At 41.4% G+C, this 24,632-nt stretch overlaps 2 protein-coding genes across 3 annotated transcripts; both read left to right on the top strand.

Annotated features, from left to right (window-relative positions):
- Nucleotides 1–568: 568 nt before the first annotated feature.
- On the top strand, nucleotides 569–6,730 carry LOC111269327 (uncharacterized). Its single transcript, XM_022848826.2, has 7 exons — nucleotides 569–702; nucleotides 3,168–3,450; nucleotides 3,959–4,200; nucleotides 4,454–4,948; nucleotides 5,301–5,474; nucleotides 5,752–5,981; nucleotides 6,174–6,730. The coding sequence occupies exons 1-7, from the start codon at nucleotides 610–612 to the stop codon at nucleotides 6,355–6,357; spliced, it is 1,701 nt and encodes a 566-aa protein (XP_022704561.1). The 5' UTR covers nucleotides 569–609; the 3' UTR covers nucleotides 6,358–6,730.
- A 3,892-nt stretch (nucleotides 6,731–10,622) lies between these two features.
- LOC111269315 (forkhead box protein K2) lies at nucleotides 10,623–24,624 on the top strand. 2 transcript variants are annotated; one of them, XR_002685718.2, is made up of 4 exons: nucleotides 10,623–14,231; nucleotides 20,025–20,105; nucleotides 20,555–20,721; nucleotides 21,180–24,624. XR_002685718.2 is itself a non-coding variant. In XM_022848801.2 (3 exons), the coding sequence occupies exons 1-3, from the start codon at nucleotides 12,384–12,386 to the stop codon at nucleotides 21,186–21,188; spliced, it is 1,938 nt and encodes a 645-aa protein (XP_022704536.1). In that variant the 5' UTR covers nucleotides 10,623–12,383; the 3' UTR covers nucleotides 21,189–24,624. The 2 variants fall into 2 exon arrangements, 1 of the variants encoding a protein (XP_022704536.1); XM_022848801.2 differs by lacking the exon at nucleotides 20,555–20,721.
- Nucleotides 24,625–24,632: the final 8 nt, after the last annotated feature.

The raw sequence follows: 24,632 nt of genomic DNA, 5'->3' as shown, positions 1-24,632 counted from the left end.
GCGACATACCTGACCAAAGCCTTTCAACGAAGTGTCTGCGTTGTCTCTACGTGAGAAATACTTCACTTGTTAATGGTGCCGTACGGCTAAGCTTCTCGGTCTGTATATGTCCGATGGAGCGTGCTCGTCTGTGCCACTAATGTGTTGTGTACAGGCCCGCCTAGTGCTGTCGTTCCAATCGCTGCTATGAAGTCGCTCTGTCTGTCACTCCCGCTGCTTGGTTAAGCAGCCGCGTGGATACCCCAGCTAATGGCCTGCAATGCCGTTAGCGGCTAGCTCATGCGTTCATGCTGGCTACGAAATCTGTGGATTGTGGCTTCCTACTGCTTCTATTCGCTGTTGTGTTGTGGCTACTACGGCCCGTTCTACTGTGTGTAGAGGCCGATCGTGAATCTCTGGATTGAATCAATTCGTGGCGGCAACTGAATCGAATCCGCGGTCTGTCCGGACAGAAGCTCTACACTCTAGGCCCTGTCTCCTCCTCTCAGCTAGTGAACCCAGCAAGCCTGTCTTGGGACACTTCCGTATTTGTCGGCCCGTATTTCGGGTCGTCATTAGGGTCGAAACAGGGCGCCTGGCAGTCTGGTAGTTCGAACGGCTAATTGGGCCATGGCCGATCGGACTACGGTGCAGGTAATTGGCCGGAAAGTTCGGCTAGTTCACCCACCTCCAGCTCTCAGTCAGCAGCCCCCTAAAACGAAGGTATGGTGGTGACAAGCATATCGTTGATGAGATCTATGATGCTGCTGCTGATGATGATTGTAGTGCTGATGGCAACAGCAACAATAACATAAATAACAGTCGTGTATGATAATAGCCAAAAAGTTGTTGGCGAAAAATCAGCAGAGTAAAAACAAAACGAGTGATGCAATTAGAATTTGACGTTGTGCATTAGGTCGTACTCAATAGATATTTGTAAATTATCGTTAGATGACGTCTCCCCACAGCATGATCGCATAGTCAGCATTGCTCTGTGTCAATCGGCTAGAAAATTCTCAAGTTTTGCAACAAATACTTACCTCTTTAAGGACGTACAAAAATATTGAGAAGATACAAGTTTGCGCTGTTCAGGAGCATTGAAAATATTTCGTACACTCGCACCTGCTGTTATTACTACTACTTATAACAAAAAGTGTTTCCATGACCGAGAATAGCGAAGTGTAAAATTAACTGAATGGTTGTTATGCCTTTCTTAGTCAGTATGTTATTAACAGGCCGAACAAAAGCACGAAGTAAATATATAGAGAGTATAGATATTACCTTTTCTACGGCACGGTAAAAAAATACCAACTTTTTTGACTCCTACATTTTTTGGTTTGAATTGGTTTGAGGTATAATATAAGTGAATACAAGAAGTCATAAGTAAGCCAATATACTTAAGTGATTCGTATCGATTAGTCTTCTTGTGATCTTGAAGATGAAATGCGGACAGTATCGTATAGTTACCTATCGGGTAGTTGTTCACTCGCACGCAAAATCACAGATCATGAAGTAAGGACTTTGAATGGCCTGTTTCGTTTTTCAAAAAATAGCCTTGAATAGGAATTGAAGAACATGCAGCTATTTGAAGGTATGGTGTTATTCAATCAGGAATTAAAAAGGTTCGCGTACGCTATAACAAATTGCTATAGCAGCCGTAAAATATTAATAAAACACACATTGTCTTTTATAAGCATCTAAAACACCCACTTTCGAAAATCAAAGCTCACGAATTCCGGAAAACTCCTAGCAAATTAGTATATCGAATAAGAATAACAAACTTCATTTTTGAGCCTCATACAGATTTACTATAGGCTTTGGCGGCCAGTCTTTTCGTCCTTATTATATCTGATTTACACAAGAGAAATACACCAAGCTCATTTTAAACAATTTAATTGCCCGAGTAAAACACACCCAATTTCAAAGACGGTTTTATAAAAAAAAACAGCAATTTATTAATAATAAATCTCTGCTTTTGGCCGGAAATAAGCGCAAATCAAGACTACTAGGTTGAATTTCACCTTTATAGCATGTATATAATAGAAATTCATACAGTTAAATTATATTATAGTATTTATTATTAGTTAACAAATTCTGTCATGTGCTTCTGTTAGTGAAATCCTTTCGTTCGTCTGCTAAGTAAGCTCGAGCACGTGTGTGCGTCATAGCAAGCACAAGTTAACTGAGGTTTCATATGTCTTTATACCAAATTGTTGTTAAAAGTGCCCCGCTAAACAATCCGAAAGACTGTCACTTGCGTACACGGTCACGCAGAACGCGATACAGTTCGCTTATGCATTTCAAAAAAAGCCTGTCTACGAGCCTATCTACTGTGACACGAGGCTGATAGAAGTTTTGTTACAAACAACAAAAAATAGTTTCTTAGACTAGTTTCATTTTGGTATTTATAAGCTTGTTCCAATATATTATTTAAACTAAGTTGCTACTATATCAGGTTTTATTCCCTGGTAGGCCTGGCAAAGTTACGAAAATAATAGAATTGGTAAAAGAATCCTTAATGATAGAGTCACCTTCGTAGTTAATAGGTCTGTATCATATTCTTGTGTTTCCTGTTTTGTGTTTTTTTGTCTATAATTATCACTGTGTTAAAACATGTTCATGAATTATTTACCATACACTACATTCATTGAAAGACAGTAGTTCGACTCCTTATGAGAATGCATGTTCATACTGAGATTCACTGGATCTTTAGATGGACCAGAAAAATAACATACGACAATTTGGAACAGGAGACATTTGCAAATGTAAAGCGTATATCAAGCATAAATTGTCGCTCCTTTAACATGGTGTATTTCTTATTCGACGGTCACAAGTAAACTGCAATTTTCAATCCTATGCGATCCCAAGCTTTCGTGTAGCTATAAAAAGCGCCCTGTTCTTCTCACACATTTAATGTAAATAGCTAAATATTTGGCTTTATTAATTAGTTAAATCACTAGCGACAATAACTACAACTGCAAGAATCTAGTCCTTTCATAGAACTCAAACAGTTTGTAAGCAATACAACGAAAGTACATCTCTCTTCAAGTGTATGTTTACATAATACAGTAGCTTAACTATTACTAGCAACAACTGAGTGCACAACATTTTTGCCTTTTCCTTTATAAGATTTTTTTGCTTTTTAGGTACCTTTATTCTATGATAATGTCCTCTCCACGTTTGTGTAGGTGGTCTTGGTACAACGTTCAACTGAGACTGTGAACACGCTCGCGCCTCCAGCGGCTCGAGTTCGGCGTGTCACCCCTAGGTCCCAGACCTCCTCAGCTCAACCGCAGCAACAGCAGCAGTCAAATGCGAGTAATATCATCAGCGTCAAATACGAAGCTGTGCATACGCCTTCAACTACTGAGACACTACTCATCGATAACAGCGGGGATAACACAGCCGTGACAACGGTTCTGCCTCCGACATCTACGTGCTCCAGGCTTACCCCAGCGACGACCACTGCCAGTTAGTATACTGCCTTTCTCTTTACGGTTGTTGACTAAAATTGTTGAAGATCTGGGCAGAGGTATTTGAAATGACTCAGTAATGCAACGTTTGTATCGATTGATGAGAAATTACATTTTCTCAATGCAAGTAAGTGTCACGTTGCAGCGATATTTAATACGCGCACTTTCATAAGTGTTGACAGCTACGCTATATGTACGAACCAGAGATGTTGAAAGCGGACTTGAGCCTTTCTTTTTGTTAGCAGCGCTGTACACATTGCAGGGGGGTGAATAAAACGCAAAAAGAAACGTGAGAGATACCCACTAAATTTAAACTAAACTGATTCTTTAGTAATGTGCCCCTTAAGTTACGCATAATGTAGATGAAGTTTCGTCGTTTTACGAACTACGTTCTACGTACTTGGGTTCTTCTTCTGTGGCATAGTATACACATAAATTCATTTAGAATACTAGTAATTAACAAGGCTTAGTAATTGCTTGATCTTTTTTCTTTGACGATTATACAGCTGCAATCCTCGAAATACCGTCACTTGGCGATGAACTCTTAAATGGCTCAGATACGTCATCGAAAGAAGTGGTCATCAACGGCCGTACGTACTCGATGATCGAAAGCGCTGGCGGTCAGCAGATGTTTGTCGATGTAATCACCCAGCAAAAGTTGGTGCCGGTTGAGCGTGCAGGCGAACTCACCCTAGTCAATGTACTTGAAGATGATACTGATGATAGCGAGCTCACCAGGGAAATTGAGGTGTGTAGATATAAAATACAAACTGAGACATACCGAGAGTTTAAATGTCTTAATAGGACATCAGTAACCAGATGTATCCAGCTAGGTCTTTAGACTAAAATGAATGACTAATGTTATCGAACTTTACGTCTGATACTGCCGTTACATGTTGCTTTCAACAAACAGCTTTTATGTCCTTTGTTCATTTGCCTCGAAACGTTTCCACTCTTGCCCGTGCTTTCAACCTAATTTTCAACGTCATCTCACTTATCAGCCAGAAGAGTTCATGGAGCTTGATGGTTCGGTAACTACGCACGTTGATGTTATTCGGCCGCCAAGCTCAGCTCCGTTAGAGGGCGTCGTTGGAGTTTCGCCACTAGTCTGTCCGCCCTCACCTGTTCTACCAGTCACACATGTGTCAGGTTCTGGCAGCACGACAAACGAATCCCACTCGTCATTGGTAAACAAGAACACTACAGCATCTGGTGGCGCACAAGGTACCTTCGTCGTGTGTGAGTTATGCAAAGCAACATTTAGCAAACGGAGCAATTTCTATCGACATTTGCGACGTGCCCATGAAGCGGATAGCAACCTCTTCCGGGCGAAACCGCAGGGCGTCAAAGGCAAATGTCCTGAATGTGACTCTCGATTCTTCTCAAGGCATGAACTTCTCCTACATCTCGCTCACAATCATGATCTCGAAGTTGTACTGTTCAACATCACTTTTACCAACAAAGAGGCCTACGCACGTTGGTTGGAAGATATTAAGGTAAGTAAAGTATCTGTTTCTACATTTATGTTTGAACCTTAGCCGCGCTAGGGCGAATTGATTGAGAGTTTTGATACGACGTATGTTGTTGGTATTTTCTGCAAAGGGAAGGAATTTTACTGAATAATTTTCAATCAACACGCTTTCTATATTGTTTTCATTTTCAAAGTTTTTTTTTGATGATTTAATTAAAGAGCAATGCCATTGTAGTTAACGTTCTGTAAATGGAACCTGGGTTGGTGTGATTAGGATGCAAGAACAAGGTTGAGAGGTCCGAATATGTTTTGCAAATTACCATTGTTGGGTAGTACAGAATGTATGTATTTCTAATGATTGCGTGTTGATTTGGCAGGTCCACTATACCACCAGTTACGTGGCACACAATGGAGGTCGAAAGTCACAGGATGGTCGAACCGGTCGTATTTACCACTGCAGCCACGAATTCATGAGCTACAAAATGCGGCAAGCCGAAACTGTCGATCGGAATGAACTCACAATGCGTTCACGAAGATCCGTCGCAAATAAGGTACGTTAACAATGTCTGTTCGACGTGAACTCACAGAATAAATCAAGTACAATTGGCTGTACGATTATGTAAGTTTACTGGAAGTACTGTATAGTTAGAATTATTTTTTATCCTGCTGTGTAAGCAGTTTCGAGTTATCCTTTGCCCTGAGCTTTAGCATTTTCCATCTTAACTTCGCGAATCAATAATGCGGCCGGAAAAGAATATTCCTTTTTTCTTAACATACGATTTTTAAGGTGTGCACTGCATCCTACTGTTAAATTTGATTCTACAATAGGTTCCGTATTGTACAGCACATCTTCGTGTGTTTACTGACGAGAAAGGCGTCATGTATGTATCGGGTTCACCGACGCACATCAACCATGACATCGACCCGGATAACTTGAGTGGAGCTCGACTCAACTTGCCATCGAGTGAAACTCTCCCTGGCTACAGAAGCATCTTCAAAAATTGTCAAGATGGACTGCCTGCGCAGACAAAGTCCACGATTACATCCGTGGTTAACAGGTAGAAAAAAAAGAATAAGAACATACTTAAAAATCAGAACATGCGTTTATTTTCATATAATCGGGTGAAAGTTCTTGCTATATTAACAGAAAGATAACCAAAAAGAAGTAATTCAGCCACGAAAAAAAACGTCATTCAGGCTAATTTTATAAAATATTTGCCTGGTACCATTCAACCTTCATCAAATTTCAGAGCTGAGGAACTGAAATTATATATGCAACATCGTCCAGTATCGGAAAGTGTTCTCGTAGCCATACAGCGGTGTCTTCACGGAATACAACGATCTGTTTCAAGCTATAAATGCCGCGCCGTTGTCTCCGATGCGATCCTCGAAGATCAGAGTGCTCAAGCCGCTGTGAAATGGGCCGTTAAGTAGTGAATATTTACCAATAGGGTTTTGATCAATTAAGATATATCGAGTTTCCGAATTAAATCATTTGTAGGGGTTAAAAACGATGTAGGGACTAGGGACTGTATTGATTACGGAACGAAAAGGCGCCTAATTATGGCGACAGCTCTCCAATGTATAACTGAGGCGCTTGGAAATGTTTGTTTCGATATCGAAGCTCAGTTGGATGTATGGGTTCGACCAATTACTGGTTATCCGCGTACATACATGAACGCCATGGAATTGTGTATATATTTACAGGCGAGGGGTGTATATATTTTATATAGATATATTTATATACGAATATACAATGTGTATTTGCTATGTGATAATAAATTCTTATTTAATTACTGTATTGTAACTATGGCGTTATTTACTTAAAGCACATTACTTATTGTGCTTTTACAATATAGAGGTGCATTTTACGATTCGGTATATTAATAGGTTTCCCTGACAAACAAACCGACAGAAACACTGTTAGATGAAAACGGCTAAAATTTTATTAAATATTTTTTGGCCGTTTTCATCCCTAAAAATGTTATAAAGTATTTTTGCCGTTTTCATTCTTATTCAATACCATTTCGTTTGAAAACGCCGATACTGCCCATAATGTCTATGTGCATCTAGCAGGAACTGACATTATGGATACAATTTTGTAGGTAGATACTCATTGAAAGCTGCACCGTTATCCTGAAAGCAGGTGTATTTTTATATTTTTGTTTCGCGTAAGCTTGACCCGACGAAGAAACACTATTACTAAACATGTCCGGAAAAAATTGCTTTTATGCTAAAAATAATAAAACTTACCATTCTTGGGATGGTTTTCTGAATAACAGTGTGATTGAATAACTAGAACAGGGTAACGGACTGCAGCGAGAACCACAGAAATCTTTAATCACTTCGTTGGGGACGTTGACAATGGAATGTGTCTTTTCTTAAATAGAAGTATAGGAATATAACTATCACGACTTAACGAAAATAAAGGAATAGGCCAATAGAAGAAAGGTTCAGTCGGTGAGGGCCACGTAAGTCTGAGCTTGCTTCAAGTTAGATCGGAAAACAGTGCTCGGTAACATCTGGTCTGTATGCTTAGAATAAATCATGTGTACGAAAGAAACAAGTCCCTGAATTTCTCTATCTGTAAGTGTGCATGTTGTAAATGTAATCGGACCTACTTGTCACTGCACAGATTAAGTGACAGACACCATGTGATCGTAACTCTGTACCTAATACAAGCTTGCGGTTCGTCGACTGTTTGTTACTGATTCGCCATTTTACTCTGTGAATCACCCATCCCATATATTTATACGTGAAATTCCGGCCATCGAAACAGCCACTTTTCATTTTTGTCAGTCAGTAATTTAACAGACGCAGCCACCACGCCGATTTGCTTTATATAGATTTTACTGTTTAAACGTAAGTGCTGATTTTGGTCACGGTTAATTGTTAATGTACCGCGCTAGAAAAAAAACATTAGAACTGCCGAAACCTTATGATGCCTTAGGAAAAACTATTAAACTTTACCATAGCAACTCGGGTTTCAAAATCAAATATGTATAAGGACGCACGAAATATTTGGAAACCACACTGGTGTATTGTGTTTCTATGAATTTGATAAAGATATTAGCGATACGTGTATTCTATTTGTTTGGGCGTAACCTACAGTAAAAATAAACACTTCTTGAAACCTAGGAAGAGCGGCGGAAGAAACCTTTCCCGCCTGAAACTTAGGAGATTATCAATGTCGTTACCTTTTTTTGGAGACAAGATTCGCAATAAGGTTGCTGATAGGGTTCACCTTTTTTCATCTATGTATTCCGCTTGCACGCAAAATATATTACCGAGGGCGAAGAAATTGTAAAAGAGGGCTGACCTTGAGGATATAGCAAGACCGATTCGCGACGGAGATATCCATAACATTGTTGTAATGAGATACAGTAACAGACGTTTCAAGGGCTTCATAAATAGCACACACAGACGATATAAAGCTTTTAAATCGTTTCGTGGAATTCAAAATTGCAATTATATGCTATTAAATCGCTTTTTGAGTAAAGACAATTCGTATTATGTAGTAATAACCATAAAATTACCATTATATGGATATGAGGTAAAACTTTAATTGCATAATGACTTGCTTTGCAGTATTTTTCTTTGCGCCTAAAGAAATTCACTGTTCCTTCTAATAGCTGCATTCCAGCTAATTGTAAGAAAAGCGAATGCGCCTGCCTTAATTTTTTACACATTAGTACATATATTTCGTTAACTAAAACCCCATCTCATCTTCAGGTATATGCTACCGTAGTGTGAAGCATTAGGCAGCATCTTCTAGAGTGGCACTCGCGTAATTCATATATTTCTCTGCTAGTAACCCTAAATTAATATTCACTTTAATATCACTGATGGCTGCTTATCATTTTTACCTGAGGAGACATTTCCCTATCGCCCGCTGTTTTAGGTTGTAGCAAGGCGACGACGATAAGATAATATATTAACTTTATTAGCATTGCACCAGGCCCGTAATAGAGCTATATAGCACAAAAGAAAAAAAATTTGCTAAACCTTAATCTTAGAGTTAGTTAACGCTTAATAAATAATTGAAATGCTGGGCCTGATACCAGTTTACCATATGGAGATAAGCCTCACTGTTCCTGTAGCAGTTTATGGAGAGACTCCAGAGCCGAAAGTTGTAATGCAAAGGTTAACTGATAAAAATATTTTGAGAAGTGACCCAACTCATTCTTAGTGGCTTATAATAATGTCACTGCCTCTACCTGCTTTCACCAACGCTACAAAGAAAGAAACGCGATTACGACGAAGGGATCTGAATTTCGATTAACCTCCACATAGTTCAAAATATAGTAGTTTTATCAGCGTTGTAAAAAAAACGGATACATTAAATTACTACCAACCAAATATGTATAACAGCCTCTGAATTCGCCTGTTTGTATGTGTGAATTTGCCGACCAGAAATGTACATACAGGCCAAGAACTGTTCGCGTCCCTTAATCTGGCTCGGTTCCAAATTGTGGTTCGAATTGCCCCTTTTTGTATAACACTCGACCTGTAGTTTTCTTTTTATTTACGAATACTTGGACTTGTTAACTGTACAACCGAGGTTGACTCTGAAGGAAATGAATCACTGATATGGATTACAACTGATTATATAATCAGTAGAGGTATGCGAGAACATGATTTTATAAAACGTTTCGTTCCAATAAAACGTCCGTTGCGGTTAGATTAGCACAGGCAATGCCACCTCTCAGGCTTCAGTAAAATCTCTGCGCTATCAACAACTATAGTTACACACTGCCGCTAGTCAGTAAGGTCTTGCCTCTCGCGTATGTACACCGACCGGGCCACAATTGAAAGCCTAACCTTCACTGGTTCACGTTGAATAAGCTGATTGACAAGTGCTACTTCCTGGCCACCGGTAGAAATTACAATATAATCTGCCATACCAAACCACTGACCTCGAACGAATCCTGCGATCTGCGACTCACGCGCAATCGGTAGAATACCGTTGCACAAAAAATCAAGTTTGAACCAAGCCGCTTCATTACCTCATCGCTTCTCTGTCTTTTTTCCGTGACCAGTCCCTCTCCCACAAGCTCCTGTTTAAGTTCTCGTGCTCAGGAGCATACACAGAAATAAACTGTACCACACAAAAACAACTTAATGTTCAATGCTGTGGCAACACGACAGTTGGCGCTGCTCATTACATTCTTTTATATATATATATATATATATATATATATATATATATATATACAGGATGCGGTAAGTGTTAGCTTTCAATGTAAATAGGTGGAAATACAATTATAGACGTGTTAAACTTGCACTTGTTATAAACCAGGCTTACAGTTAAAACTGTATCTGTGTGAACTGACAACCTATTTTACTTTTTCGTAAAAATCCTATTACTTCGCGTCTGTGCATTCTTACCTATCCCCACTATAAACCTACTTGATTTAACTTTATTATTTCGTTTTAACGCGCAGGCACAAAAAACGCGTTCACCAGCCAAGCCGCCACAGAGCTAAAAATGCCACCCAGTGGCTCAGCATCCGAAGCACCGAGAACCGGAGCATCGCTAAATCGCTGAGTATTTATGCATACGTCTGTATATCACCACGCTATCTATTGTAGTACTGCCATTCGGCCCCTTCGTCAAACGTGCCACGGACATACTGCCACTGGGATTGCCGCAGCACAGGCGCCATTTTCAATAAATAAAAGAAAAACAAATACGAACCGTCAATCATGTTTCGTATGAATGTGTATGCAGGCGACGCACGGAAAACAGCAGGGGAACTACGCGCAATGTTCGGTAAACGGTGACGTTGGCGCAATGGTCAGCACAACACCTAAACCTCTTACGTAATATTCTCAAACCTGATCAATAGAGTCACGCCACGCTGAGTAAGTGATAGTTACGAAAGGGATTAGTAAAGGCAGCAATTACGTTCAATAGTAATTTTTTTTTACTATTTACTAATTATTGAGCCAACAAGCAACTGGAGCGCTAACCCATGATCGTGTTGTGACGCTGACAACTGAGCTAATCGAACTAACAAATAGTTATGCTGTTAATCAATGCTTCTGTTGCGCTAACAACTAACCATAACTAATTAAGTAATTACTACGCAACCACGTTACCAATCCACCTTCACGATAACAATTTACTAAGTAAACGCTAGCTAATGGATTAGCGAGCAATACTAATGATATTATGGAGCAACCTCACGCGCTTCTGAAGTGTCGTTGGGTGCTTAGCGCTGCTGCTGTTGATGGTTGATTCGAAAAACAAACATTTGTTTTGTTATTGGCACCGAGATGTTTTTATCTTCAAGTTGAGGAAAGGTACGTATAGCGCTGCAGCCGCTAGCAGTGGCCCGGCCAGTTCGGCTCTTATTATTATTATTATTACTGTTATCACCGGTTCACATGCTACTAACGACGAGACGAAATGACAGGAGTTCCATTTCGTAGTAGACAGATTACCAACTTCGTTCTTATTAAACCTATTCATTATTCTCACTATCTCTTCTAAATCATTCGTGCCCGCTCTGTATAGTGCAAACTGTGTTTAATCAAATACTGAAATTGACGTTACAAATTACGTGTCTGATTGGTGTTGGCTGTCGTTAAACTGCGTTGGTGCTATTTGGTCTTTACTGCCACATATCAATGCCCCCTAACTAGTTATGTGGTTGCCCCTGCCAGTTAGCTGACTAGATATTGTTTTCGTCGGTAGCCGGTCAACCCCGTTGTTACCCGGGCGCCCCGTACACACAGTGTTTCGCAGCCTTTTGCTGCCGTTCGTGTCGGCGTTTCCTCCTGATCTTATGCACATTGAGAGACACAGAGACACGATATAAACGACAGGAAGATACATCTGCACACGGTTAGACTAACAAATACGTACACTCAGCAGCGCACGGGTAGATACACATGCCTCGTCCACTCTTCCCATTATTATTATTGATGTGTGAGAGAGTGAGCTTCTATTTTTGTTTTGGGCCAGCACAAAGTTGTTTTGCAGCTTCTAAACATTTAACAAATTCAAATCTCTAACAAGATAGTCAGTTCTATGAAGAGCCTTATTCACTTGAGTGCGCGGGCAACATCGATAAAAGATCACACCAGTAACATCGTTATCATGAAATCTAACCGCTGTGAGTTCACTGCAAAGCTATACTCCATGTCGAATTTGAATTTGGCGGGTCAACCGCCTTGCCTTGAAGCTTCTATTGCGGGCGCCGACTCCCCCTTCGTTGTCCAACAACATTGGGTGCGTGTGAGCTGTGCTGTGTGCGAACCGACAAAACATAGACAGTGAGAGGCACCACCAACACAGTGCTGAGTTGTTTACAAACTTTGTGCGGCCTAAATCCCGAGCAAGTTGGACGGTTTTGGCGTTTCGAGGGCGCCATCCGAGATTGGCCCGACTGTTAGTCCGTGTGTGCAACCCCGGCCGAGCGCCCCAGGGCCGGCGATCGGCCAGCGGCCCCAGAATGAGTGGCCAGAACAGGGACAGGGCGGCGAGCAGCCCAATCGCCAGGCTCCAAGGGCGCGAGTTCGAGTATTTTGTGCGGCAAAAGCTCATCGCCATCGGACGCAACTCTTCCCACGGTGAAGTCGACGTACCCATGGGCAACTCTTCGTTCATCTCGAGACGCCACCTCGAGATCTTCAACGAGGGCAACGAATTCTATATGATCTGCAATGGCAAAAACGGTGTGTTTGTTGACGGGGTGTTTCAACGGAAGGGTGCATCGCCGTTGAAGCTTCCGAAGAAATGCGTATTCCGTTTCCCGTCGACGAGTATCAAAATCATGTTCCAGTCGCTATTCGAAGGCTCATCTGGTGGCGCAACAACCGTACACGGGTCCCCCGCGGCTACGAGTAGCGCTGGCGATCATCATATTGGCACCGTAGCGACAGCCGCTGCTAACGCCACGGGCTTAGCAGGGGCAGCGGTACACACAACAGTTGGCGGTGACGTGCAGATGGCTGAGGTGGCGGCCGAACAGATCATTCAGACAGTGGTAACCGAGCCCGTGGTAGAGGAAAGTGGTAATAATGTTATAGCTGTATCAAATCATCCTGATGAGGACATCAAACCGTTGCGGATTTCGATTCCGGATGGTCACTCGCCGTGTCCCTCGCCAACCGGAACGATTTCGGCGGCGAACTCTTGTCCCACATCGCCTCGTTCCGGTAGTTTGATGGGCTCAGTACACTCGGTCCATACAATTCATCCGCATCCATACCGGCCCTCAGCAAGCGGTGGAGGCATTGTGGTTGGGAGCCTTGTCCAACGCGTCGTACAGTGTACGCCGCCTGTAGAACGTGTGGTCACGGCGGCTGCCCTACCGTCAGCGGTGCCTGCTGGGCCAAATGATGACCAGAAACCGCCATACAGTTATGCGCAATTGATCGTTCAAGCTATCTCGTCGGCACCGGACAAACAGCTTACGCTAAGTGGAATCTACTCGTACATCACTAAGCACTATCCGTACTATCGCACAGCAGATAAGGGCTGGCAGAATTCGATACGGCATAATCTTTCGCTGAACAGGTACTTCATGAAGGTAGCGCGTTCACAGGAAGAGCCTGGTAAGGGGTCCTTTTGGCGGATCGACCCGTCATCACAGGAGAAGCTCGTTGATCAGGCCTTTCGACGAAGGCGACAACGGGGTTTGCCGTGTTTCCGTCCTCCGCCGTACAATGCCGCACGCTCGGCGCCGCCCTCGCCGGGTCATGCCGGCCAGGTTGGTAACGTGATCAACGTCGTGACCGAAACTCAATCGAGCGTCAGCCGAGAGCCTTCGCCTAGTCTACACACGATGGACATGCTTGGCGTTCAGAACGAGTACGTCATCGAAGAGGGCCAGGTAGTTGAGCAAGACGTGAGCATGGAGCACGTCGAGCATGTTGAGCACGTCGAAACGAGCTCACACGGGACCCATACGCATATCGCGTTGCCGCAGCACATCTACACGAATGGAAAGATGTACGTTACGGCGACTACAACTGCTGGCGGACAACAGCAGATTGTCAGCGTGAACGGCGGCATCAAGGGTGTGGGAGGAGCTGTTGTCCAGGAAGCTGTTCTGCTTTCACCAACTTCCGCGGCGGCTGCGCAACTCCAACGGGAATACCATATGCTACCTAGCGGAGATGGAGATGGGGGTGCGGAAGCTGGAGGCAGCTACGTTGAGGAGGTGACCACCGAACTAATCCATGAAGGTGAACAGGTTGAGGTGGTCGGCGTGGGCGGTGAAGGTGTTGAGGTTGTTGCTGGCGAGGAGCAAATCATCTACCAGGACGCTGATGGGCAAACCATTGAGACTGTGGAGGTAAATAGCAATAACCGCTAATTAATTTATGATATATCGATCGATTAGTTAAATTGGATAATTAACGATGATGGTGCATGCAACCGTTCAAGAACTGCGGTTGGAACATGTGTTGAACGTCAGGGGAGACCAAACAGTGACAGATTTAATGTAGGCTGGGCTCTCTACGCACCGAGACTGATTGAAATCGAACCTCTGAGACCACCTTCATTGTTATTTACTTAAAGAGAACTTCGAGGTCATTTACTTATAAGCGTTCAGTAAACCAAATGTCCTTATGCAGAACGAGTTATTCATTTCATACCGTTATAGGTAGCATATCAAAGAAGTGACAAAAGCATACTTCTTGGTGAAGCTTAGTTACGTTTAGGCATATTGTAGACATCGTATTAGCAGTCCATTTGTTTATGCGTGCGTCATACACGTCGCAATATGTCGTTACGTTTATCCTTGACGTGTTTACGCCCCTGTTCGAGCGCATCTGCTTTAAGTACGTTTTAAGCCTACATAATTCGTGATAGCCTAATGCGCAATATATAACTGGACCACATAAGCACACGCTAACAGCAAATGTCCGTTAACGTCTTCTCCAGCTTGCTTTCCGCCTGTTGCCGAACAGAGTGACTTATCTTTGGACTGTCTTTAGGCGATCAAAGAACATCTATAAGTATCATAAGTTTAAACTTGAATAGAAGTGCTTCGTACGGCTGCTAGATTAAATGAGCTACAGAAGAGCTAGCGCAACAAAATACAACATTTTCACTGTCCTAAACAGTGTATGTGGAAAGAGAGGCACTAGTCCTTGCGGTCAACTAAACTAATTTTTAAATATTTAGTCGGCGCATGTTCCATGGAATAAACAATATAGGCCATTACTTGGATTGAAGCAAGCATGGACGTGACAAATGCTTAGTGAAACGTACGTCAATCATAAGTCTTTGGCCGTAGCCTTGTCTTAGCTGCAGCGACATATCGTTTACAATAACTTACACTCACAGTTTACATAACATCATATTTTTAGCGTGTCTGAATGAAAGGGGCACCTGTGCAAACTATGTGTTCCAAAATGTCACGGTCCCATAGGTCATTTGCGAATAGACGCCAAATTCAATTTCAGTTTGAGTGAAACTCAAAAACCTTTCCTTTTCTGAAGAATCAACGCTTTTAGAAAGGTGATAGTGATCTTGCTCTGCAATCTCTCGATAATATGGAGAAGCAATAGAAGGATACTTTGAGAACTGCCACACGCACGAAGCACCGTTAACTGGACACCTAATACTAGTTAGTAATGGTAACCTATAGATGACCTACAGGCCTGCGTCCCTGCCGTCGTTTAGTTAGCGTTTATGGGCACGTCTTAGCTTACGATGACGGCCTTGCGGTTAGGTGCACTGCCTCATTGACGCCTGCCGTGTTGTTGGACTGGTTCGACCCATGCTCATAACGGCGGAGAAGTTCAAAATATTGCACGTTTGCCTGTAGCATATTCTCTCTCAACACCTAAGGCCAGTTTTTAAGTGAGTAGACTCGTTAGTGTAGAAATGACCTGGATTCAAATGATTCTGCAAAATACATCACTGAAAGTCGTCGTTTTAAGGTAGACGAAAACGAATCTTTACGATTACGAGAGGCTGATAATTTGCTGACATAGCGGTTAGTTCGATCTTGTCTCTTTGATCTCGGCTTAAAAACTGCTTGAACAAAAAGTTGCAAAAGATAATAAACCCCCTGTAGCTTGGTAGTGTAGTATAATAATGGTGATGATGATGATAATAATATTATATAATGCATTTTTGCTTAAGTATCTTCTGATCTTCACTTGGCTGTTGGTTTGCCATCGGCGTGTATTTGACTGAATGCATGTGCAGAGAAACGCCGTGTCAGATCCCTTTAAAACCATTTGTACAACCGTCACGTACGACCCTAATGTTCATCGTCAATCGAAAAGATTTTGAGCAGTGAGTCAATACAACTGTTTTTCGTTCCAGTATGGATATGATACATTGACGAAATCAGTTGCGATTGCTTAATATTAATTTAACTTGAGCGCCAGCCATGAGTTTTTCGCATAAATTACTCGAAATCAAAATGTGTTTATTAGTAGCTACTTTATTACTAAAATTAGTAGCTCAGGAGAGATTTCTTGGGGGCTATGATGCTACTGTAGCTGTAACTGTTACCTACGGTCGTCACGGCTTACTGGTAGAATACAGAGTTAAAATTCACTTAAACAACACTTAGTGATGGAAATAGTATAATTACAATATTTGTAATGATACTTGGCAGAGAAATTGAGTATTTTGTTGGTGTTTATGAATACGGCGAAAATCCTTGACAAAACCTCTTTATTCTCTGGAAATCTTATTGTTTGGAAATAAGGCCATGTTTCTCAAATACCATCAGTTTCTAGTCATATCCATTAATGCTAATTGGAGTTCAGCCCGTATTAGACCGACTCATAACACATTACGCAGCCAAACGATAAGCAGTGGTAGTTACCATTGGCGCATAGTTGCGTAGATCCCTATCGGCTAAGATCACAACCGTTTTTATCTAATTGTGTGTTGACGGTAGTCGACTCAGCTAGTTCATGCCTAAAAGCTGGCAGAAATAACTTATGAAATCTTCGTTCAACTTGATGTACTTGAATACATATTTAACCTTTTTTATCTTAAAAAAATTCTCTAAACATTTCAATTTTTCCATTTAGACCGATGCTACAGAATGCTTTAATGTTGGCCACAAGTCAATACATTGTTTAGTGACAAAATATTATATAATAATGGACTATTACTATATAAAATACAATAAGAAAGAGCCATTTTTACTACAACCGATACTAATTAGCGAAGCGCCCCTATTGTAAAATTGTTATTGTTGTTTCACTGACGAGCACTGCTCCTGACCAATGTGTCGACGAAATAGAGAGCTGACAGTGATTCGTAGCCGCTTTGGCTCAATCTCGCATGCGATCTTGCTAAATTGGTTGCATCGCGTACCACCTGTACTGCTTACTTCTTCTGGTGGTGAACGAACCACGCGTCGATCGTAATCGAATCTCTTTCATGGACGTTAGTCGTATCTTTGCTATGTCTCCGGTGAATGTTGCTTTACCACGAAAAGAAATGGGAGACCGCTAGTCGCAAACCTGATTCCACTGTTTGAAGTTGAGACAACGCCCTAGTGACCATCGAGTCATAAGGAGTAGACTTTTTTTAAGAATGAAATTCAAACTCATACCTTCCACCCTGATTTTTAGTTACTTTCTCTATCATTCGTTGATCATCTGCTTTTAGGTGTTCGATAATGGTATAGGGCTGTGGCTCAAAGAAAAGAAAAACAATTGAAACTTGATTTCTTTCGGTCAATAACCTCAGAAGGTTACGAAACAGCTAAATTCGAGCATTTTGCAGATAAGCTATTCTATATATTTGGGTATGTGTATGTGGATAGCTTTCATTAGTAATCACGCAGAATGGTACTAGTGTTTGTTATTATAAGGGTCATGCATATCGTATTGTACCATTGGTCGGAATTGTAACTATTTTATATACATATATATTACGATGCACAAAAAAATGTACTTTCGTGATCGTTTTAAAATGTTAGCACGAAAATTAACTATATTAATCTAAATATGCAATCTGTTTTCGCTGCGCAAGCATAACAGATGCAAAAGCACAAGGGACGCGGGTGTTGTTTGCCTAAACCTCCGTGTTTCCTGTTGACATGTACATATAAACATTATGGTTCGGAAGGACCTAATATGATCCTTAGAGAAAGAAGCATCTTAGTAAAAACAATGTGTTTTTTACTGAATGAATCGATTCAGTTTTGAAAGAATGCGATGCCTTTCAATTTATGATGGCAGAGGGGCCAGTTCATGTCGTCGTGACCATTCGTTTTAGTCAAGGTTCACGTGTAGCCAGTCACATGTGTTGGATTTATAATACGTTTTATAGTTTTCGGAGTATTCTAAGCATGCTATAGCGTGCGGTGCCTTATCTTTCACAAGCCCATTTTGTGGTCACCTGAAATCACGTTAATTAGCTGTTCTCATTAACCTATGATTCATAGGCCAACTTGTAATGCTTATCGTTCACTGTGGCAACGTCAAGCCACAGAAATTTATTAAAATGAAAGTTAACGAAATGTGAGTGTTCACGCTTCGAAATCTTTAAATGATAATGTTGACTTTTTCACTTCACCGCTTTGAATAGGAACTGATCGAAGGGTAATCGACAGCGAAATACTCTTCTGATTATAAGAAACTCAAATAGTTTTACTTCTCAACTCTGAAAACTCTTCATAAATTTTGACTGGCTCAATATCGCCAATTAGTCATCATTGTAAACAGAGATTTCTATCCATATAGGATTTACCTGGAGGTGCTGGCTGCACATGTGCTTCGGCGCATACAGATCTGGTTGGGTTCTCTTTTCTCTCTGCAGTTTGCCGATCTACTGTGCCCTAGACCCTTCCAAGTGCTCCCAAATGACAATTTCGTTCTTTCCTATATTGTTTTACTCCTGGTGGTTATTTTTATTGTGGATAGACTTTATTGCAAGCACTAGGCGATGACACCCATGCCAAGCTCGAGCTAATCATAGCAGGGTAATGGAAGTTACTTCCGCCAGCGATCTATCGAACAACCTGTTTTTGCTGTGGCGGGAAACAAATCAGCTAGTAGATTATTCGACACTAGAATCTTTGCGATAGTAGGTGCAGTAATCGTCGTGGATGAATGAATGGAACGATGATACCATGCCTATTGCAAATCGGCCATAGCGACGTGGATGCTAGTCGTCTTGACGTCTTTCAGCGTTTGCCAGGGTACGCAAATGTGTGTGTATGTTTATCTGTTTGTCCATCGATAGCGCCACATCTCTTTCTAAAGCCTATCATCCCTTCCCACTACTATCGCTTGCTTTTGTCGTTTGTGTACCAGTGAATGGTTGTTGGTAAACGCAGTCGTATTTACTGGCCCGGGTGACGTGGGCAGACTTAGGTGCCTGTCGACTTGTCCAGATAGATAGGTTGTGGCAGCCCAAGCAATCAGTATGTGAAAACTGTGCAAACCTTCGTGTTCACAGGATAAGCTTAGTTGGCGGTGCAAGACTGACTGGCCGGCTTGATGGCCAGATGGTAAACGAATTCTTTCCATCCATCGGAGGGAGAAACAAGTTCGTTTGTTTGGCCTCGGAGTGAAGGAGCGCGGACAGAGCGCGTTGACAAAGTGCCGGTGGCAAGAGCGTAGTTGCTGTTTCTGCTGCTGTCGATGGTAATATTGACCCTGCTGCTTGAGACCATCTCTTCTAGCTGACGGATCGACCACATATACTATCATTATTTAGAGATTTGTACAATGAAAAGTGGAGAAACGATTTCCAATAGTCTTTAGCTGTGTTGGTGTAAGATTGCGGAAATTCTATAAAGACGCGCTTCTACCAAAATCGAGAGGGAAAAATGAAGTCGAACTTTCTTCAGCTCTGCTATGCCGTTTTACAATTATAAAAATTATAAAATAGTGCGTGGGGGAAGAAAAGGCGATAATTCAAATGGACTTTTTTGCGAAGAATAACGGCATTGCCTGTTACCTGTTTAGTGTGCTTTTCCTGTGATTTTTAGCTAGTTTATAACAACAGATTACAACGTATTTTTGCATCTCTTAGGTTTTGTTTTTATCCGAAACCGTTGCCCCCTACCGCAATATCTCGCGATATGTAATCAAAATATTTGCCTAATGGATAAATTCGACATTGACTGAATTATTTGTTTCTGTCGTCTTTTCAGATCAGTCAGGACAACACTTATCACATAGCTGATGACGGACAGGGGAAGTTCGGCATTGTTTCCAACGTCGAGTCGTTGCAGGTGAGCATGTGACCGTCAATTGGATCGGCGTAAAATGTATGTTCGTATTCACGTAGTATGCAAGCCTGTAGGATAGTTTATCAAACAGAGCGTCTGAATGATCGCTATCCGCAAGCACGGAATACTTTGCACAATCGTCGACGAACATCATTATTGCTTTTAATGTCCTCATGCGTGCTAGAAGGGTTGTTGAAAGAATCCTGCTAGAAACAACGGATCTGATTAGTGAGAATCCGGAATCGTGTCATACGGATTATCGAGTGAAACTCCAAGAGAACAGCCGATGCACAACGAATTTAAAGGAGTGTCCCTAAAATATGAGAATTTAAATGCAGTAGATTGAAGTGTCATAGTCGGCAAACCATTGTTTTCCCTGGACGTGTTTAACTAGCAAAGACTGACATATTGCATTGTTATATCGATTACATATATACGGACCACTTTATAAGTACGGCTATTTCCGCGGCTAAATAAAACACAACAACCATTTGAGACGATTGTCACAAGTGGCAACGAAAAATTGCTAAGTCGAAGCTGAAGCAGCTGTACAAGTCACCGTTATACGCAAGTTGAACGAGCATTTTGAGTTGAACGAAAATCTCATCTGATTTCTATGGTAAGCTAGCTTAACGTTACATCCGGATAATCTGTATCCGAGCCAAAAACGCTTTGTTTCTTAAGCTAAACAGCTTAGGCCAACAAAAATTAACAGGACACTCGGGATGCTGATGCTATTGTGTACACCAAGGTCAATTTTTGCCCGTAAGACGCGTTACGTATTTTCAGTTGGATGCGACGTCTTCCTAACTGCTTCAGCGCGCTATAAATTAAATCATCCTACCACAAATGCGCCCAATATGTGTATGGCATATTATCCGAGTTAAATGTATTTAATTAGTTAATTGTAGCTTATATTCGAACACAGGCTCATACATATTCTCTTCATGGGCCCTTAACCTATGAAATCGTCTTGCCAACACGCACGCTATTCGCTAACGATGTCTTGTTTTGTTGTCGCGAACGTACGCGTCGTAATGCGTTCCATCCTGTCTTGCCGCTTTCGACGAATTTCAGGCTAACTGATCCTGGCAAAGGCGTCAGACTAGCGACTACAAATGAGTTTCGGTGACGGTAACGATAACGAGGTTGGTGACGAGAAACGAAAGGGTAAGGATGTGAACTACTTCAACTACGCGGAATTCGATAGGCGTCGACATTGGCGACAAAAACGGCTTTTGCCTGAGGGAAGAAAAAAGAGGCCCAAAGGCACTACCCTACTACCGTTCGTTGACATCAACATTGACCGCTGGTTGATAACATAGCAACAACAACAACAACATCAATAATAACAACATCAATAGTAACAAGCAACCAATATGTCTGTTAAGCAGATCAGCGGAGCGGTGAAAAAAGCTTAACGTGACACCTATTCCATCTACAGCAAAAGTTTAAGCAACAGCAACGTTAGCATCAGGTCCACCGTTTTGCGTGCTTGTATATTTCCCGTTGTTGTCAGCGGTCAGTAGGATGGCGCGCTAGCCACGACGACACTCAAAGGTAACACGAAGGCTAACCTTACCCTTTGGCTTCGTGGTTTGCTGTCGTGTTCTTGCACTTAATGAGAACTCACTTCTCCATCATTAACACAATCACTTCTCTACCACAGTGTTACGCCTTTGGCGTTGCCGGCCTTCGTTTAAGCAGATGAGAACATGTAAAGGTGAAAACTCTTTGGTCCTATGATCACGAACATCTTTGTTTGGTTCTATCTGAAAGGACATGCATGCCTCTGGAAAACACAAGGATCGTCACTGTCTTGAAATTTGATGAACACCATCGGTGTACTGGTGCCGATGTTAACAAGGCGACGTAGAATGACGATATTACTCGTCGCTATTAAACGGTACAATGTTAGACGAGTAAGAAGTGCAAGCAAAAACAATATCGGGAAATTCCAATTGCAATCCTATATATTACCTAGTTAACCTCCAGCTTTCTTGAGTGTAGCACGACGTGTGCAGTAATTGTTACTTGCATTGTAGTAGCTTCGGTACCAATTAGTTTTCACTTTGTTTCATTTCCTCCTTTTTCTTGTTCGGTTTTTTCTCGTAAAATTGTTTTTGTCTATTCCTGACCCTCCAAGAGAACCTACACGCCACCGCTTTCCTTCGACATTCACCTGAACGTGCAGCGATCTCCCCTTCGAGCACACCGGGCCAAACCGACGTAGTTAAGGGTTTCTTAATGGTATTTTTACCGAGTAAGTCGATCCGAGTTTGGCTATGTCGTGCTACAACGCAGCGCTGTAAAACGCAACGCCTATAAACCCGAACGAGCGAAGCCTCTAGAACTGATTGCATAGAACATTGTGTAACAAACATAAATGTTAAACTTAATGATATAATAGGATAGAATACAACGCACATTCATACGATCGGAATGTGGTGAATATACTATAAATAAGGACCTTATATACAACAGCATCACCGACAATAACTACAACAAACAGCAAGCATTCATATGAGTAATATCTAGATTATCGAGATCGTGGCGGATCCGGATCGAGCAACTGTTTGACTAAGGGATATTCTAGTAATTATGGCTAATTGATTTATCAATTTATTAATGGGGTCTACTCTCAGCTTATGATGATGATGATAAGGGTATTTTCCCATCCCTCATTCATACCTCGTCAAGTGAGCATCCTTCTTTTTCTCCCCTCCCTTTGTTATATATATATATATATATATTAGTCAATAATTAAATAGTGACTGAGAGCAATTTCAACACTTACGAGACGAAAAGAACACAACAGCGAGTTGAATATGAATACAGCCAGTCCATCACAGCAGAGAGGGACACACACAAATACATAGACACATGCAACGAACAAACCGATTTCTACAAAAATTGCTGCTACGACATCGCAAATACGAGCGATTCGCGTATATAATAGAGACAACAACAGCAGCAGCAACAATGATGATAAATGTATTAAATGATCATATGGTAATAACAGTAATACAATCATACAACTAGTGGCAATTAGATAATGACTCAGCAGCTGATTGGGCGGGAGGGGCGTAACTAATAAGCGGAACGCAGTGGGCGCAAGATGCACCTCTAATACCGCTTTGCACTCCACTCTGTCTATTTAACGCTGGTGAGTTAAATTATACCGGTGTATAAAAGAAAGGAAAGGTTATTAGAGCAGGTGTTCTTATCGTTAATATCGCAAAATACTACAGGAGTTCGCCACCAAATCGTACGATTACTGCAGTACGTACAGCGAATGTGGTGTCGCGTTTATCACCTGCGTACATTAAGACAGACGGGCAGGCCAGAAGCAGAAACATATTGTTATATTACACAGTTTAATTAAGAATCGGTAATTACAAGGAATACGTTTTCTTTGAAATTTTTAGCGCAGACTTTATCGTACGCCTCAGGCTAAGCAATTTTTCCGTCATTACTTAAAAAAAAAATAAAAAATTAATTCGATGAGAGCAGAGATTTATACGGCCGTCAGATATGCTGCTTGCTAAGGTTTGGGAGCTGGTCTTCCGCCAACCTCCTCGATTGTGAGCCCCACAATAAGCTACGTGGTTTTATTCTGCGCGTACGATTGTTAGTCTACTTCTAATAGCAAAAAAAAAGGTTTACCTTCTTCGCACTACAGCTGCTGCGACCTACCGAGTTTAGAATAGGAACAAAATTAAGCCAGACGTTTTGATTTGGTTGAAATTACAGTTTGAATTTTGCAGAATTAATTATTGAATATCGGAATTTTCTACATATAAATTGCCAAGAATAATTTCTTATATTTTCGGGTTTCTGTTAATGTGGAGTTGCTGTTTCAGTTTACGAGTCTCGGTTAATGATCGCTGGTATTCTATAACCATGTATCTCCAGTATATTCTTTGATTAGGTGGCGTCAACGGAACTGTTTGTGGGTATTGGTGTGTACGCCTGTGCTCACTTGTAATTCCGGTGTTCTTGTGTCATTTTCGTGTATTATATGTCACGCCTTGTATTGAATCATGTTGGTCTGTTTTCACGCGCAATATCTAATTCGTTATCGCTGGCGAGTGGATTGGCAGCTGCGGAGAACGAACCGTCTCTGTAGGTGTTTGTGTGCATGTGTGTATATATATATATATACAACAGGCAGAGACTAATACATTGTAACACATCGTACATTGCATATTTCAGTTAATCGTCGACATCAACAACCATGCAAAAAAAAACACGGGCATCATTCACTGTTACCCGCCTTACACTAACAAATGTGACACTATGGTCGAAACACACATGTAAAAACATTAGTGACAAAAAGAAGCAACACGTCTCGATAAAAACAACAGCTATAGCCTCCATAAAAAGGTTCATTTCCGCTGTATTCTAGATAGGGTATAAACATTATTACTATTATAACAACGGTAATTATTAATACATAGAGAAAACTAATTAATAACCGCCGATATTGATATATAAGTAGTTGATATTATTATCAGCGATTATGATAAT

This window comes from Varroa jacobsoni, unplaced genomic scaffold (assembly GCF_002532875.2).
Source record: "Varroa jacobsoni isolate VJ856 unplaced genomic scaffold, vjacob_1.0 scaffold_146, whole genome shotgun sequence".
NCBI lineage: Eukaryota > Metazoa > Arthropoda > Arachnida > Mesostigmata > Varroidae > Varroa > Varroa jacobsoni.
Note: the sequence above shows the minus strand (reverse complement) of the source record. Positions and strands in the feature narration are given on the sequence as shown.